This window comes from Rhopalosiphum padi, chromosome 2 (assembly GCF_020882245.1).
Source record: "Rhopalosiphum padi isolate XX-2018 chromosome 2, ASM2088224v1, whole genome shotgun sequence".
Taxonomy (NCBI): Eukaryota; Metazoa; Arthropoda; class Insecta; order Hemiptera; family Aphididae; genus Rhopalosiphum; species Rhopalosiphum padi.
This window is the reverse complement of record NC_083598.1, coordinates 4,606,209-4,625,736: the sequence shown is the minus strand read 5'-3', so window position 1 is coordinate 4,625,736 and position 19,528 is coordinate 4,606,209. Positions and strand designations below refer to the sequence as shown.

At 29.1% G+C, this 19,528-nt stretch overlaps 2 protein-coding genes across 2 annotated transcripts in view; one reads left to right on the top strand and one right to left on the bottom strand.

Annotated features, from left to right (window-relative positions):
• LOC132920611 (cationic amino acid transporter 3-like) overlaps positions 1–13,967 on the top strand; it is a 30,271-nt gene extending 16,304 nt beyond the window's left edge. Inside the window, exons 2-12 of the mRNA XM_060983115.1 lie at positions 7,956–8,193; positions 8,725–8,853; positions 9,981–10,136; positions 10,221–10,325; positions 10,461–10,616; positions 10,710–10,834; positions 11,418–11,515; positions 11,589–11,728; positions 11,820–12,095; positions 12,181–12,344; positions 12,919–13,967. Coding sequence (XP_060839098.1) covers positions 7,956–8,193; positions 8,725–8,853; positions 9,981–10,136; positions 10,221–10,325; positions 10,461–10,616; positions 10,710–10,834; positions 11,418–11,515; positions 11,589–11,728; positions 11,820–12,095; positions 12,181–12,344; positions 12,919–13,152 — 1,821 coding nt within the window. The 3' untranslated portion in view covers positions 13,153–13,967. The remainder of the gene's footprint in view (positions 1–7,955; positions 8,194–8,724; positions 8,854–9,980; positions 10,137–10,220; positions 10,326–10,460; positions 10,617–10,709; positions 10,835–11,417; positions 11,516–11,588; positions 11,729–11,819; positions 12,096–12,180; positions 12,345–12,918) is intronic.
• Positions 13,968–14,415: 448 nt separating this feature from the next.
• Positions 14,416–16,930, bottom strand: LOC132920612 (uncharacterized). Its single transcript, XM_060983116.1, has 4 exons — positions 16,294–16,930; positions 15,198–15,266; positions 14,977–15,069; positions 14,416–14,619 (listed from the first exon to the last, which is right to left on the bottom strand). Exons 1-4 carry the CDS (start codon positions 16,903–16,905, stop codon positions 14,494–14,496), a joined length of 900 nt encoding a protein of 299 aa, XP_060839099.1. The 5' UTR covers positions 16,906–16,930; the 3' UTR covers positions 14,416–14,493.
• Between the last annotated feature and the right edge of the window lie 2,598 nt (positions 16,931–19,528).

Here is a 19,528-nt window from a genome sequence, read left to right as displayed (position 1 = left end):
TTTATGGTTAGAGAATTTTTTTCACTATGTATAAATTTCTTGGTATTCGCTAATCAGCCTGCTGCTACGCACCACAAAACCGGTCATGTGTGTATCTATGTACGTATGTAATTTTATTTGCTCATCTATACATCCACAGGACGTACTGTACACTGTTCCGATCCGACCAGACATTTGTACATATTTTACGGATTATGACGCGCAGTAGAGTATATATTATAGATAATTAGGTACGTATCATACGCGTCTGTGTTGTTTTTCGAGCAATCGCGTGTAGGATAAAACCGTAGAAAACGTAATCTTTTACTCGTCCAGTTTAACAAATACGTCGGCTCGGCATGAAAAAGTTTTATCATTTTTGACTTTTTTTTTTTCAAGATTCAAAAACCTACACATTTTTTTTTATATATATATATATTAGCTAAATATCGTCCGATACAGTTCGTTATACAATTCACTAATTAAAACCATAATTGAAACTAAGTAACATAATTTAAAAAAGATAACTTGAAAATAAACTTCTAACATTTCTACAGATAGAATTATTTTACCCATCTAACAATAAATATTAGGTACATATATTTAAATGATTTCACAGCTTTTTTTTTTTTTTCTTAAGAATTAGAACAATCTCGTTCTCTATACTAAGAAACTGATATAATTCCCGACTCCAATCCAAGATCAATAGACGCGCAGTTATTGAACTTTATGTTTATGGTTATATTTTAATTCATTTTTAACAATTTATAAGTCGGAACTTTTTTTTTCCAAAGTTAACGAATTTATATTGTTATTTACATTAATCATTTGAACAAATAACATTACGTGCTTATTTCACTTCAAAGAGTCTTCGACGATAATTCGTTACGCAATTGTTTGAATCGTATTTTGTCGGTAAATAATAATATAATGTTATGGATTTTCGATTGACGATTTCACGTATATGTGACAACACAAGCGCTTATCAAACTGTCATTCCTGTTGTTCGCGTTGTTTTGATATCCTAATCGTTTGAATATTAATTATTATGCATTTAAAATAGGTTATCGATGACAACAATATAATTAGCTGTAGATAGCTTAAACGTGTACTTATCCATATAGCTGATATCGTGATAATGATAATGTTATTCATGAAATAACAGTTCTCGCTTCGAGACAATAATTCGCGTATTTTTCGTATACTTTCACGATTTCACACAATGATATGATATTATTTACAAACTATTCATACGGTTTTATTATTCTGTAGTATGTGCGTTTTATCATAATAACAAAAGACAAAAAGCTTATTATTGCGCGTCAAAATAATTGCGTCGTCGTAAATAGTATAGGTATAGGTATTTATTTATGTTTAGTGAAAAGAAAATTAGACGGTGCCGTAGATATACTTATTGTAAATATCGTTAGGCAATCGCTTAAAAAATTGCTGTCCTTTAAGCGAGGTGTAGGTACCTGCGCATATGCATAACATCATGTTATAAGACTGAAGAAGTAAATCTATAAAATGTACCACCTATTATAACATTATAGGTTTCTAAAATTTATTATTTTAAACATGTTGAGATAACTATAACGATACCTATTTGTACAAGTGATATAGGTTCTTTGATGATCTTATACCGCGTGGTATACCGTAGAAATGTAATTATATATCTTGTAATTTAGGTAAATACTGATATTATGTTATTATTATTATTATTATTATCATCATCACCAACGATGTCGATAAATCTTTATTACAGTTACACGTGGTTATTATAATATATAGGTACCTACTGCGCGGTTAGCAGAGTAATCCATGTATTCTTACAAAATAGTATATCAATATACCTATATAGTGTTTAGAGTAAACCGCATACCAAAAGACAACGCGCAAAAAAAAATAAACCATTTTTTGACCTACTTTGCGTTTCTCAGTTTTGCGGATAAGAACGATCGTAATGTCTTGACGTAATAATATTGTATCGTTGTGTTGGTGAATACTACATCGGCTGATCGATCGATCGATATAATACGAAATAAAAAACCGGAACATCGCGGTCGTATTACGATATAGCCGTGCACAGAAAACACGTGTATGATATTAGCTGCGCGTACGGTTTTACTACTCGACAAAAAAATAAAGTAAATAAATAAACTAAACACCAACAAGCACAATAATAATAATAATAATGATAATAATAATAATTTACATCATGTCCTGCACATTTAGCGTGTATATATAATATTATTATTAACCATCGGCCGAGTTCAGTCGTTCTATACAATTAAAGCGTCAGAAATCGTATAGGCGCCACCCCGCCGACCTTTAATTCATTTATATACTCACATGTAACTTTTTTTTTAAATGACTTGGCGTAACGCGACAATTAATAATCAATTCGTCTGGCTCCAGACGGCGGCGGCGACGGACGTATCTGCCGGATTCGTCGTGAGATCGAAATGTAAAACGTGGCCGAAATATAATACACACAAATACACAAAACGTAATATTATTGTAAATTATTATACGTAAACGCTAACGTGTGCACACGATCGGGAACGCAAAGTTCAAGGATTCATAATATTATTATTATAAAGCAGCGTAGTTGAAGCGATCATAATATATTATACTAAATCAAAAATCATAGCATTTTTAAGGAAATGCCCTAAGGGTTTATTCCTACTTCTCGGATACGAGCAAAGTTTTAAGATCATCAAAATATATATTTTATACTAAAATTCTAAATATAATTATCTAAATCATTATTACACGGTTTTTGATCGACCGGACAGCACGTGATCGCCGCTTCCGGTTTCGTTGTTTATTTTTGTTCGTATACATATCGTATTAATTATAATAATTCATCGTTGCTCAACCGTATAACAGCAAAGCCGCCCGTACCGAGATCGACACAGTTCGGACGTTTTTTGGCTGACGTTCTCGCGTGTCATTATCATTGCATCAGCCGTCGCCGCCGGTCGTCTGAGTGCACTACGTCTGCGGCGGTGCGGCCATAAATAAAAATAGACGAAGACCAGACGAATGTTTAACTCGATACCTATGATGACGGTCTCGGTCCTATTGTAGCGAGTCATTTTTGGAGATTCGTCAATATCACGTAGCCTATAGCCATTCGGTATACTAATAATATCATCAATAGCACTTCCATATTGTGTCGTAAGAAATTTATAATAATATATTATGACTATTTATACACGGACAACGATTCAGGAACAATTTTAAAACATTATAATGATCATATAAGTGTTGTGGTTTTCGCAGTATTTTGATACACAGTGTAACATATTTCTGAAAACACTAAAAATACCAAAAATGGCAATCATATAGTGTATTTGATTTTGTAAAGATAAAATTAAGTTGTGATCGTCACGAAACTCGTACAAGGAAATATTTGCGTCATGTATTTATTTTTATTTTATTTTATTTATGGTCATATGTTTTATAACACTATAATGTAGTCGTTTAAATGACGCGTGCTTGGTTAAATTTTTTTCCTGTAAATTTTCCGAAATAATTACGCAAATATTACTATTGATGAACAAATATTTTTTATGTATATTTTTCAGAATCGCTCAGGAAAATATTAAAAATCCTATGTACAATAGTATACATTTACAAACTGAAATTTTCTATGTACCTATATTAATATTAAAATATAAATCATTGAAACATATAAGTAACGTATATAAACATAGGTTTTTATTCAACAAAACGGCTGTTTATTAATTGTAATTCTTAAATACCTTACACAATTTAGGTTATATAATTATAATTTATAATATTATATTTTATTTAGATAAACTGATTATCTCATAAAGATATACTTTTAAACGCTAATCATTTATTACTTATATAGATAAGCATATACATTTTGCATTGATACACATACCATATTTCATAAATGCGTGGTGTATTTATGCAAATATTTTCAAAATGTATACTATATTTACGACACTATAACAAGTCCACCATTGTTGTGGTTAAACTCGACAGTGATATTTCACGCTTATATTATGGAATACAATATTATACAACGAATAGTGTAACTATTACTTGTACAATATTATTATTGCAACGTTTTTGTTTTAGGAATCTTTATTTATTGGCCCACAAACGATATTATATCATATGGTGTACTTTGTACGGCATAAATATTTAATAAGGAAAAATCTATGTTTACAGTGTATAGATCGGAGTTTAATTAATTGATCATGTGTAGTAATAATGTAATCTCAGCTTTTGACTTTTTTATCAAGTTTAAAATATATAAACAAATCAACATGTTTTAAATGTACAGAATTAGTAAAAATAGCTTAAAAATACATATATTACAATATATATATATAATACCCTAATATATATATGTTGTCTATATACGTTTAATATGATTAGTTATATTGGTAAATACAAGTTTTTTAAACACTTTAATCGTAAAGGATATTATTATATTTTTATGGATTTTAATTTTAATTTGTTTTTTTTCAAAATACATTTTTTTTTAGGTTGTAAATAAGTATGACATTTAGTTTTTAAAATGTTCGAATAACAGAAAATTATCATATAATTCATATAACTGGTAACCAGGGTTGGGCAAGTTATTTTATTTATTGTAACTGGTTACAAGTTATATTTAAAGTTAAAAGCTACATTGATAAATAAAATATGTTTGTAATTATTCAATTATTATAATACAATTAACACATTTTAAAAGTTTAATGTATTAACCATAAGGCAACCTACCTATATAATAAATCACAATATAAAACATATTAATAAAACATTGTTTAAAACATTTTTCAATTGTCTAATGTAACAGTCATAAAATTAGTCACAATACGTTGTCAATGTTAACATAATATGATACAACCGTACCTACGTATCGTTACCAATATAATAATAATTTAAATACATTTAACTTGAAAAAAGAAAAGGTTAATGGCTATGGATCAAAATAAACATTGTGCATATTATTATATTTTTTAATGTTATATTATTTTGCATAGACTATTAAATCAAAACACGTGTTACTGGAAAGTAAAATATACTAGAAACCTTAGAAAATATATTTGTTACACATATAAGCTAATGTATATATATTATCGTATTTTATACTCGAAGCCACATTTTGTAGTACCTATGCATTTTTACACGCACGTGCACAAACATACCTAATGTATATACCTACATTTAGTGATATATTATGGCCGCCTGTTCTCAAAGTTATCCAAAAGAGTCGTCACAACAGTAAAACGTTTAAATCATGGAATGTAGAACTGATGTTGTACTGACTTCAGTTCGGTTTATTAAATTACATTGAACACTAAACAAGTACCGCTATTTTTATCGTTAACGACACTAATAGTCTGTGAATAATATTCACATGCAGATTGATAAAATGTATTACAATATTATCCGTATAATAAATTTAGCTAGTTTTAAATTTTAATCTGATGGATATAATATTACTATCTATTACTGAATAATTAAATAGAGAAAATGTATTATTAATAATAATTAATGTAACATCTTGTGCTAAACACGTGAACTCTTCTCTTGCATAATCGTGCACTTATGAGTGATTAAAGTTTCGATAGAACAAACCCTTGTTAAACCATTACTAATTAGTAGTAGTACATTATACAGTATTAAACATATTGTTTTATGCGCGCGGATGTGTACACATTAAGTGGCAAATATTAGCAGTTATAATACGAAACGGTGTAGAACCATTAAGTCTTGAAACTCGGGTATATTTTAACCTAAATAATGAAATATATGTCTTATTTTAAATCGAAACCAAACACATTATATTATATTATACTATATTGATTAGGATGAACATTTTTGTGAACTTCGTATGGTTGATATACAGGTTTCTAGATACACTATGCGATATTGAGACAGCACAATATTATTTGAATACGCTTTTTTTTAATTAGTACGTCGTCCTTATAGTTGCGTTTTAACAGGTACAATTTGTTTTTAACTGAACAGTCTCATACATCGTGTTATCTTGTATATGGAAATAATTACTATAATAAAATCTTGATTACAAAATATAACGGCTATAATAAAGTGCGTTATTAAAATTTTAAATTTATTATTGCAACGTTTGCATTTTAATTTTAAACGTAATTAATCCGTGTTGCGATCATTATAATAGTATTTTAATTATTTACAGAACTACGTGTATTATAATCTACATATATCTATATATTATAAAGTATTAAAGTTGCAAATTATTTAAATCGTTTTAGCTAAATTCCTATTGAATAATATTAGGCCGTTTAACCGTATTATTATAGTAGAACATTGTAGTATTATGTATGTATTCCTATTCACAATCAAAGCTCATCGATAATGAATTGTGATATTTACTACAATATACACAACATTGTAATTATTTGTATAATTACAATATGTAATTGTTTAACCTATAAATGGTTGTTTATTTTTTAGATAACTCCATTCAGTGAGTATATATTGTACATTATATATTTATATTTTAAAATAGGTTTATATTATATTACTTTAACGGTGAAACCGATGCTAGTGCACTTTTTTTATAATAAAACGACTTATCATTTATTATTTAAAAACGATTAACAAACTTTGTGTGCAATTTTTGAAATATATTTTACTAAAATACATTTTGAAATTTTTTTTTTGTATAAATATAATAAAATATATCAAATTTCAAATTGTTTATTTAGTTATTTATGGATGTTAAATCATTACATATATTATGTATATTATATATAATAATAAAAATATGTATAGTATGAATAAAATGTAATAATACTGTAAAATTAATTTAATTTAATTTAATTTGTTTCGTATTTAAATAATGATAATACTTTATATATTATTATAATATGGTGAATGCCAATGAATTTAATATTTGCATTAGTTTTATTGTTATTTTTTCTTGGAAATAATAAATACTCAATATACAGCAATCCAAAATATTCCAAAAAAAAAAGAATAAAATGAAATGACTTAAATTTTCTGTTGTATTAATTCTGTGAATATATCGAGAAATTCACAGTAAAATGTCTCAAGAAAATGCTTATTTAAAAAATAGTTTATTTAAAATTAAATTTTCAGCGATTTAATAGGTACTTATTATGTGTTTCAATTTTAACGACAACCCTATTCCGTATTCGTAACAATTTTAGTAATTTATAAAAACTTGATAACATTTTATATAAAGGATAATGTCTGGTACTTTTATAACAGTATTTTTGGATGACTTGTGACAAAATGATTACATTATATGCTATAAAACAAAAATTAAAATTAGGAATTTCAATAGTTCAATACATAATCTTAAATACATTTTAAATTGAATTTTAAAAATTGAAAGAAGTAATACATATTTTAATGTCATTTTTTTCGAATTAACTTATTTTAAATAATTATTACCTATATCATTATACTTCATTGAAGTTGCCTGTGATTGAAAATAGTTAATTATAGGTAGATATAACACACATATGAACACAATTCACTCTTGCTATAGAGTTAAAAAAAATAGTTATATTTAAAAAAAAAAATTAAATATTTAAAATGTTACCGTTTTTTTATTAGGAAGACTCATAAATAATGGAAGTTCTTGCTACAAGTGTTTTAATGAAAATCCTCATACTATATTATTTATTATTATTTATTTATAATATTTTTTACTTTCGATGTAATGAGTCATTATGTTTATAATATACGTGTTTGTTTCTTGTTTCGATCAGATAATAAAAACTTTTTAATTTTTAAATTTATTACACTTGTATATTATTACCTGTTGAATATTGGTATAAACCGAGTTCGACAAAACTCGACGAGTCATATTGACGTGTTGTGAATTAATCTGTTAATTATATTGTGAAATGACAAACAAAAATAATAATTCTATTGTACAATAGGTGATTGATTTTTAATATTTTTTTTTGCAGCGAGAAAAACTGATACAGGTGATGTCTAGACGTAAAAGTGACGACGACGTACTGATTGACCAACCGGGCAAAGAAAAATTAGCCAGGGTCCTCAACCTAGTAGACCTGACGGCACTTGGCGTAGGGTCAACATTGGGTGTGGGTGTGTACGTGCTCGCCGGAGCCGTAGCTAAAACGGACGCGGGTCCGGCGGTCGTGCTATCGTTCATTTTGGCCGCCTTTGCGTCAGCTTTTGCAGGTGAGAAAATAAAAATGATAAATACTGATAAAAAATAAAAATTTATCAAATAATCGAGGACTTTATATTCGAATAAGGCATACTGGTTGGATTCTAAAACACTTATCCATACAATAAAAACAAATTTAATCGTACTTATTTGGAACATATCCGTGATATTATAGTGAAATATACTCAACTTCACCAACGTTATACCTTATAAAAAATTATATACATCGAAATTACGATACACGTCACAATAGAATAGTATAAGCAAACAAATCAGATTTTATAATAAAATCGAAGTGAAAAATTGAAAAAAATGTTGAAAATCAATCAACGATTTTTCTCCGGTCTTAAATGATTTTTCAATAGGTACTTGAAATCGTATATAATAATAATATAATACCGTCGTATCGAAAACAACTGTATTATATCGCGGGACGTCTGAGCACCCTAGCCAGTCTAAACCGGAAATAACGCCAATATTATTATTAACTACTCAACAGCTTAATACTATATTATTATGTAATCATCTTATTATGTCCGCAGGTCTGTGTTACGCTGAATTCGCAGCGCGAGTGCCAAAAGCCGGGTCGGCTTACGTTTACAGTTACGTCGGCGTTGGCGAATTCGTCGCGTTCGTGATCGGATGGAATCTGATACTCGAATACGTCATCGGTAAGTGAAGTTTTTAGGCCCATCGAGCTTATATACAGGGTAAAATGCAGTTGATCGGGAACTGATAACAATATTTCATAAATTCCTAGGCATATTATTAAAAATAATTTTAACCTTAAACGTTCCCAGAGCAGTTATTAGGTAGTAGTGAAAAACATCATCATAGACAAATGTCTTCTTAAACGTTTAGCATAATAATAATTTGAAACACGAATGATGAATGTATATTACCTGAAATGTCGCCAGTACAACTAATACAATAACCATCCTGTACATCGTTATACGCAATTGCCAACTATTACCTACTTACCTACTATATGTTGTTGGACGCTAACTGAAACGAGAGTATAAAGCCTTAGAAATTGTATCCGCGTCACACGCTAATCTAACATATAGGGTGATTCTTTTATCATAAAACACTCGTTATTTCAAAAAGTATTCATGTTTTTGAAAACACTTTTTTATATAGTTTAGAGTTGTTAAAAAAACAACGTTTTTATTAAAAAAATTATATTTTCAAATATTTTTTATCCTTATATTTTTTTAAGTTTTTTACTTTTTTGAATGACAACATTAGTTTTAATTTCATATTCCAAAGCAGAATAATTTTCTGAGTATTTTGATACATGAAAATCAAATTGAGAGCGAGTAGTTTATGAGTTATAAGTAATTAAAGTTTAGATGTGATAAGTTTACATATTTGTAATTTATTATTATTAATAATGACAATAACTACTGTAATAAATATAACAATATTATATTCATATACATTTTTTTTTATCCGCTATAATGATTTGATTTATACAATCGTTGAAAATATTCTACCAGAAACGTTGAGCAATACGCATAACAATAAAAAAGTATGCTTAAATAATTATGATAAAAAACTTAAATCAATTATAATAACAAACTCGTATAATTATAATACACACCAATATACGTTTAAAAAGTCTATAAACATTTTATGATACGTAATTTCTAAATTAGAATGTCTTAGAATTTACAAATCTAACAAAATCGCATTACAGCGCGCACAATGTGAACGTTAAGGTTAGAATATCGAAGAAATCTATTGAAATGTGTTAGAAATCTAAAGTTTAGCGATTAATCAATTCGTTTTGTTACAGGTACTGCAAGTGTGGCCAAAGGTCTGAGTAACTACATTGACGCTCTGCTAGAGTATCCCATGAAAAGAACAATGACCGAACTCTTCCCTATGAATGTCAGTTTTTTGTCCGAGTTTCCAGACTTTTTGTCGTTTAGCGTTGTGTTACTGTTATCGAGTGAGTCGAAGAACGTTCCGTATTATAACATTTATTATTATTAGGTCCGTTAACACATCGTTTAACCGATATTTAACATTACAGTCTTACTGTCGTGGGGAGTTCGCGAATCTACAATGATCAACAACGTATTTACAGTCGTCAATTTATTGACAGTGGCCACCGTCGTTATCACCGGATTATTCAAAGGTATTATAATGTATTCTAATTGAATGTAAATCATGCAACCCGCCAGTGCCATCGGATAATATTTTAGATACACCTACGCGTCAATGCTGTATAATAATACGTGTCGATATAATATTTTGTTGTCGTCCGTTATAGTTAATCTGTACAACTGGAATATACCGAAACAAGACATCCCGAAGAACGTGAAAGGCGGCGAAGGCGGTTTCATGCCTTTCGGGTGGGCCGGAGTGACTGCGGGGGCTGCCAAATGTTTTTACGGGTTCATCGGTTTCGACACGGTAGCCACAACGGGTGAGCGTCTCCGACGGGAACACATCATGATCAATAATCTATTATTTATTCTCTGAGCTATAACAACGATTAAAATATATTGTCCGTGTACAGGAGAAGAGGCGAAAAAACCGAAACGTGACATCCCGTTGGCCATCATACTGTCGTTGTCCATTATAACGTTTGCGTACTGCTGTATCAGTTCGGTGTTGACTCTGATGTGGCCGTACTATAAACAGGTATGTCTATCGATTTTCGGAAAACAACATTTTCCCTTCGTTTGTGGTATGCGGTTTAACCAAAATTATTTTTGCTTAGTCTTTAAGAACAATATTATTACGACATAATCGCATGAGATTTCATGAAAGAAATGTCAAATGCACATATCGTTTTAATATTATGTAATGGTTATATTCATATATATATAAGTTTAATGTTTTTGCGTTATAAACCGTAAATTATGTACCTATATACTTACAATAAATCGTCGTTATTTATAATGGTATTACCATTAATTTTTAATTAATTGGATATTATTGGTAGTGGATATATTCATTTATTTACATTATTAAATGCCCATTTTCTTAATTTTATTTTTATTTTCAAGCTTGACTACATATATATATATTTAACAATTTTATCCTCTTATGAGAAGTTACGTTAAAACGTAAAATTAAAAAATAATGTTATAGAGCTTACCCAGGTTAAGGTAACAGTACATAATATGTTTATCAATGTTTTAGTTTTTAACGATTTAACGAACAAATAGTTCGCATATTATAATTTCGAACTATCTATAACTTGACACTCGGCACATTATAGGACGCTGACGCACCGTTCCCATACGTCTACGATCATCTCGGCTGGACGACAATAAAATGGATTGTTTCTTCCGGCGCTATTTTCGCTCTATTCACCAGGTAGGCATATGCGTTTGTCAAGGATATTTTTTTTTAATACCGAAAAAGCAATCAAATAAACGAATTTTCACAGTCTCATTGGTACCATGTTCCCGTTGCCGAGGATTCTATACGCTATGTCCTGCGACGGTCTCCTGTTCAGCATGTTCTCCGACATTCACCCAAAATATCAGACACCTCTATTGGCCACTCTGCTGTCGGGTTTGCTCGCGGGTAATTATAAAATTATTGCCATTTAATAAAATATAATATAATCGGCGTGTTCGACACTGATCCAATGCAATAAATTCATCGCTGTCCGCAGGAATTATGTCGGCGATTTTCAATCTGGAACAGCTGATCGATATGATGTCGATCGGCACGCTATTGGCGTACTCGATCGTGTGCATTTGCGTGTTAGTGTTGAGGTACAGGAACGACTCGGACGTGGAGTTCGTAATCAAAGGTAACGACGAGTCGGAGACCAGCAGTTTCACGGAGACGATCGTCAAGACTGTGGTAAAGTACTTTAACCTGTCCAACATCAAGTACGCCAACGAAGAAACCGAGAGTGTGGCCACGATCATCACGATGTTGTTCAGTACGTGTTCAGACGGAATAGCCCGCCAAACGGTCTGTCGTTTTATAACATTTTATTAATACGTCGTTTTTTTTTTACTTTACAGTCTGTACGTCAGCGCTGTTTTGCTTCATCACCGTCCAACAAGAGGGTGTAGCAAGCAACAGCGACGTCGCGGCCTACACGAGCGCTATTTTAGCCATTGTGCTTTTGTTTTTATTGCTATTACTTGCCAGACAACCCCAGTCGACCAAAGAACTTTCGTTTAAGGTGAGAATTATTATCGGTCTCTATTCACATAATAATAATAATAATAATAATAATAACGCGATTTAGCCATTGAAAGTGATCTATGTTTTTATAAAAATATCTCATTCTTTAACTGGTTTCTGCATAGACAATGTAAACCATTTAAATTTTATGGTGAATTCAGGAGTATGCCTTTAGTTTTTTTTTAAATATTTAATTTTAAATTGGTCAATTCGAAATCTAAAAGTTCAAATGCACGTAGTATTTAGCCACAACTTATGATGCGTACATATAATTTGCTACTTTGAGAGTAAACTAAAATATAATTTTAAATGTTTACTGATCCTTCTGATATTCGATTAAAAAGCTATGCATTCAGTTTTCAAAATTTATGCATGGGCATTGATATAAGTACTTAATCTAAAAAAAATAAAATATAAAATGTAGGAATATGAAAGAAAAATAATTTAAAAGAAGCCTTACGATATTTATAGTAAACTTGTAGTGTTTCTCGGCCATTATTATGCATACCTACGTATAAACGTATTTTCGTGTACTCAAAAATTTGAAAAAGTCTGTTGTCCCATTGTCACAGGTCCCGCTGGTCCCGCTGATACCGTGCATGAGCATCCTGTTGAACGTTTACTTGATGATGAAACTCGACATACACACTTGGATCCGTTTCGGAATTTGGCTGATGATCGGACTGTTCATATACGTGTTGTACGGTATGAAGCACAGTGTCGAGGGACGGAAGCAGATGGAAGAGCCGAAAAAGAGACCGTCGAGCGCGGCGGCGGTACATCCGATATCCACCATCAAGTTATAGAACACGCGTTAAGTGTACAATGGCGATGAGATATCGATCAGAACATTAACATTCCGTTTCAAACACAAAAATAAAAACCGACTGTCGTGCGGACGATGTCACTTTTCAAAACGCACCGCGCAGGGCGACTATCGTTCGTAAAAATATTTACACATACCAGTATTATGATAAAATATACGTCTTATAAACAAACGATATATTATACAATAATAATATATTGAACGAAGGGCTATATAACATGTATATTATAACTTACTATACAAAACTAGGTCGTCCTATACAAAATTATTATATTATGATATTGTTAACAGGACCTATATAATACGTATAATAATTAATGTCCTTAAATATTTTTTTTATGTTGTGATATTTATTTATAGAATAATATTTATGCTAGTTTTTTCGTATATATATATATATAATTTATAGTACAGCAAATTAAAATAACGAAGTTTTACACTTAAATGTTTATTGAGTAAATTCAAAAATCTTTGTGTTTCTATTTATATAATTATATAGCATATTATAAAAAAAAAAAAAAACATTAAACAATAAATTGAATGTACAAGAACAATTTTTTTTTTAATTATCATCAGCAATATTATTTTATTATTGCTATTTAATAAGTATATTATGTTAAAATATTTATTTTTATAGTACTTAGCAAGCGTTTATTACAAACACAATATTAATACGCTTAATTAGTATAGTATTTATGTTTATTTATGTATATATATATATTCGTGTATATTTTATGAATGATTTGTAAAAAAATAAAATATATTATAAATGTAATTTATATATTACTCGCAATATTAACGTTTATTGGAGTTTCTAGACAAAAAATAATTTTACCTTAGAGACCTACTCCCCCCATCTATGTTTTGATATCGAAAGACTTTTTTAACGCCGTTATCATTACATTATAATATAAATAACACCGTCGAGTAACACAGTTAAATATTTTATAATTCAAAACTATATAGTCATCAATACATTTATAATTTCTTGTGCGTGTATTTAGAACATTGAATATTTATAAATTACAATTATAAGAACGTCCGTTCAATACTACTTATAACAAATGCGATTCCTTTACAAAAAATAATATAATACTAAAAGCGCACTTACTTAGGTGCTTAAGCCTTAAAGTATAACTCATAATAATAAATTAATCTGTATGATATGATTTGACGTAATAATATAATCAAATACATTGTGATACATATCGAAAACAAAAGTTCAAACACAAATAGGTAAGTAAAAACGTTTAAAAAAATATATTAATTCAATTACGTGAATAAGAATAATTTGATGATATAAATTGTAATAAACGTGTACTTATTCGTGCATGTTTGAGTACTCGAACTTCAAATATGAATTGTACGCGTTGTTAAATTTGACTACGTATGGATGTTCTTTCATTTGTACCGATGTGGCCAATGTTGTCGTGAGTAATAAGAGAAACTGCAACGACAAAATTACATAAATTCGTTAGACCTTTTGTGCGTAAATTATTAACTTAAGAAATAATGTATACAGTTAGAAAAATATAATAATGAATTCCATTGAAAATAATGAGTCTTGTTTTCAACTACTTTATCAATAGACAATTGTATTTATATATTATACTATTTTCCGATTAGATTTTATTAACGTTTGTATTTTAAAGATATTAAACTTGTTTCAATTTTCACATAGTTTTCGAGATAATTTCGAAAAAATAAATTTAAAACATCATAAACCAATTAAATAACTGGTAATTTATTCAAATGTTGTCTTGTTTTAAAACCTCTATATACTTATAAATTAATAGGTACTTACTGATATTACAAATCTTAAATCTATAGGAAAAAATCCATAAGCTGTAATCTGATCCCATTCAAAAGTTGATAATTGATTCATAAACATTTTAATCTAGTTGAAGTAAATATAAATATATTATATATTAAAAACAAAGAATTCATGTAGGTAATATTAAAAATGTATTATTGTTGTAAGCATAATATTTCCAATGTTATAATCTGGACAACAATTATAATTACTTGTAACTTAGTATCAAATGGTAGTTTTGAAATATGTATTAATCTTAGAAACGACACTATTTCCATTTTCTGAAAATAAAAAAGAAAGGTAAATTACTTTATTCGATAACTTGAAATGTTATTCCAGATACCTATAGATATTAAATGAATATTTTAAGAGTAAATATATTAAACATGAACAAATCATCATGGAATTATATACAGGAGGTTATAACATTATGGTAAACGTTAAGAAATGTTCATTTATAATGTAATTATTTTTATTGACATGTTCTTATAATAACAATAACATTTTCTAAATGCAAAAATATAATTTATTCAATTAAAAAAAAAATCTAATTATAATTGTGATAAATTTAGTGCAATATAGTTGATTAATAAAATATAAAATATTTTAGATTTTCACATACTATTTCATATTACCGTACTTAGTGTTTTTTCAGGGCTTACAATCTTAAAGTCAGTTAGTGTGTTTAAATAATGTCGAGGATCGCGATAAATGAAAAAATATATTGAGGTAATCTTATGAAGGATAAACGAATTTGTATTATTAATTGTATAGGTACAAACATACTACATGTACATGTTATTTAATATAGACTCTGTACATCTGACAGGTAGATTAAGTGTGTTTCGTTGTATTCAGTGGCGGCTATCCTATAGTAGTACAGTAGAAGTTGTACTACACCTTTAATTCGAGGTGGGTGGGGTGGGTTGTCTATGCAATTTTTCGTACACGATTAATACAAAATAATACTTAAGAATATTTTAATAGTATAATACTGATTTGATAGAAACTATTTTTTTTTTTAATATGTTGAATAAACTATATTCAGTAGATGTGTAGATAGTATAATATGTTATATGAATGATTATTATTGAGGGTGAGTGATTACTTCTTATATTTCACTACGCCTATATTTTTAAGGATAGACGCCACTGGTTGTATTTATTTGGGTATCATGTTATATGTATATATATAATGCGTTAAAAAATCCGATAAAGAATTGTTCAATTAAACCGTTTAATCGTTAAAGGAATTACATTTATCATAACTATCATGAAAACAACTTCCTTTGGGTATGGATTACATTACCTTTTTGTTTATCCGAGATACAGTATTTAGTAAAATCAAAACGAAGATGACGTTTTGTGAGCAAAACAAAACCACCAGTAACACGTTCAAACTTTTAAAGTTATCATTCGTATTTGACGATGAATGTCTGGACACGTGTAACAAATAGTAAAAATTCCGCAAGACATCCAAAAAGTTGAACACTAAGTAAAACAACATCACCAAGCCGTAGCCAAGACTAAAGGTACGCAACAACTCGCACAGTTCGGCGTGTAATAACCGTATATTTTCTATCAACTGAGTGATTTCGGATTGTGTCGGTGTGTCGGCAGCGGTAACAAGACCGTCGGGTAACCGCTTACAGAGACTATTCAACATGTCGAATCTAGATCCCAAATTGTGGAAATAGAAGTACGCCGTGGCGAAAATCACGAACTCCGTTACGCACGGCATCTCGAAAAAATATTTAACGACGATGCTGAAGTCAAATCTTGCCGGCGGCCATAGCCACATTGAAAATATTTGAAGACTGATGTAAGACACGAGCAACTTGGCTAAAAATGTATTCCAACTGTATTTCGCTGTCGAACAAGTGAGTTCCCCCAAAATCGTCAGTGGAAGTCCGTTGACCATTCTGTCGAACTCGATGATGCCGTTGATCAATCTAAAACAGTGTACAATACTGTAATGAGGTAAACATAGATAGAAGAAATGTACTAAAATTTAATAACCGTACAATGTACATGTTTCTTTGTAAAAGTTTCTTTCGTTGGAGATGAACGACTTATATTGAAATTAACCGTTATCTGCGCGAGAAGACTCGACCGTTATTAAATTTTATTCATATGATATATAAATATTATTTAAACTGCTATATAACTATATGATAATATATTAGTATATCGTTGAAATATTCTACACAATTTCAGTGATGAAAATAAAATGTTTTTATGTTGTATTATATTATAATATTATGTTTCACAATCGGTACGTTTAAACTATTATTCGTTTTGTAAACGATGATGTGTTGAGTAGGTCATATTATTATGATTTTTTCTTGTGTAAATAGTCTATCCACGATTTGCTTATGAAAATCAAACATGAATTTTGAATAATGATTTCCGAATAGGTGACGTGTTGTTAAATAATAATAACTATTATACTGCTAATCAAAATAATGTACTAAAAATATCCGCAAATCTAATGTATGGGTGATACGAGATGAAAACTTTCACTGAACCCTCCAAATTATTATGTTTTAATATACCACTCCATAGTTGGCTACATAGTTTACTGCTTTAGTTAGCAGATTTGATTCACTTAAACTTACTCACACACGCACATTTCCAACATACTATTAATTTAAAACACGATCGTATCAATTGATTTATTATTTATTATGATATATCGTAATTATTGGTAAGTTTTAAATAGTTAATTTCATATATTTATCTTTTAATACTATTATATTACTATTTTTTTCGTTTTATAAAAAAATTAAACAGTATAATTTAACAACTTACCAATAGAATAATAGATAGATAGGTAGCAATAATTAATAGATAGGGACGTCTTATTTGTAACATATAATAATAATAAATAATGTTTAATAATACTTGATGATCCAAATTTCGGAAAACCTCGCCATGACAATTGTAGACCAAAATTTGAGCAACACCAGGTCTCGGAATAAAAACGTATTATTTACGTGGAAAATGTACGTAAAGCATATCAATACGATCGTTCGCGTTAGTTCTAGGCAGTTACAAACCATAAAACTCGATGTTTTAGTCAATAATCCGGATTCAAATGTATACTTAATGCTTATGATTCCAAACGTTTTCGATAACACTAAAACTGACCTTAAGGCCACTATAAAAGATGTTGTCATGTTCACAGTACGATGAAGTTTTTCGTTGTAATGTTTGTTATGTGAACTTGTGTGTGGGGATCTATGGTTTCTTGGACAAGGAAACTAATATCCGGCGGGGTGGTAAAAAAATAACTCGCAGTTAAATGACAGAATAATTGTCACTTGTTTGACATAGTTATTTGATTTGCACTTATCACAATGTCTATTAAATCCAAATGTATAGAACACGCTGTGCATAATTCATTACCAATTCAATTAGATTATTAAAAATGTGTTATGTTTATGTTTTATATTTTGTTTATTATTATTATACAAAACTAGGTGGTTCTATACAAAATCATTAAATAATATTGTTAACAAGACTTATAATACGTATAATAATTAATGTCCTAATTTTTTTTTTTTGTGTTGTGATCTCCATTTATAGAATAATATATTTATATTAGTTTTTTCGTATACATATAGGTAATAATTATATATATATGTTACCGAAAATGTTGACAATTTAGGAAATGACGACAATTCCTAGTAAATGTTGACAATTCCTAAAAGCGGAAGGAAATGATATCACCGCCTAGGAATTGTCATCATTTCCGTAGTTTATTAGGCAATGTTATCATTAGGGCCCGAAATTTGATGATCTAAAAATATATATAAAAAAATGCATAAAATGACATTTATTAATTTATCTTTTTTATAAAATGATATTAAAAATGTATATTTTACTGTAAAAATTAATAAATATTGTTTCGATACAAATGTGTGTTGGAACTACAGTACGTCTGAATATTCCAGATGTAGATCGTGCTCGTGGATCACCAAGAAATGTATTAGCGGTTGTAACAGAAGTTAAGGACGATTTATACAAGCTATTTAAGAAGTACACTAGTATTCTTATTAACGTTTTAATCATCTTCGTAAACAAACTCATGCGTTATAAAAATTTATTATTATTTTTTTTAAATTGTAGGCACTGAAAGTGGATTTCTAAAACATATGTACACAAGATCAGAAATAAATCCTTGTAAAGCAAATTTATTGGATCTAAGTACTGTTTTAAAATCGGCAGGTCAAACAGAAAAACCATTATCACTTCGGGAGGCAGCTACTGTAAATAGTATTTCAGGGGCACAAGGATATACCCGATGTCAATGTAAGACAAAATGCAAGACGAACAGGTGTGCTTGCAGATCGGCATCTAGAATTTGTAATTCTAAATGCCATGGAAGTTTGCCATGTGAAAATAAAAATGAGTAACTACGTTGCAAATCATAAAAAAATTTTAAAAAGTTTAAATTACATAAATTAAAATGTTAAAAAAATTCTTGTTTATTTATTGATTATTTATTAAGGTGATACTAGATTAATTAATAATTATGTTTG

What these genes read in the sequence shown, in the direction of transcription:
- LOC132920612 (XM_060983116.1), bottom strand. Translation starts at nt 16,905, where the DNA reads ATGGTCAACGGACTTCCACTGACGATTTTGGGGGAACTCACTTGTTCG. An exon ending in TATCTCGGATAAACAAAAAG is followed by an intron (nt 15,267 to 16,293) that starts GTAATGTAATCC and finishes TTTTATTTTCAG; the next exon opens with AAAATGGAAATAGTGTCGTT. An exon ending in ATTTAAGATTTGTAATATCA is followed by an intron (nt 14,620 to 14,976) that starts GTAAGTACCTAT and finishes TTGTCGTTGCAG; the next exon opens with TTTCTCTTATTACTCACGAC.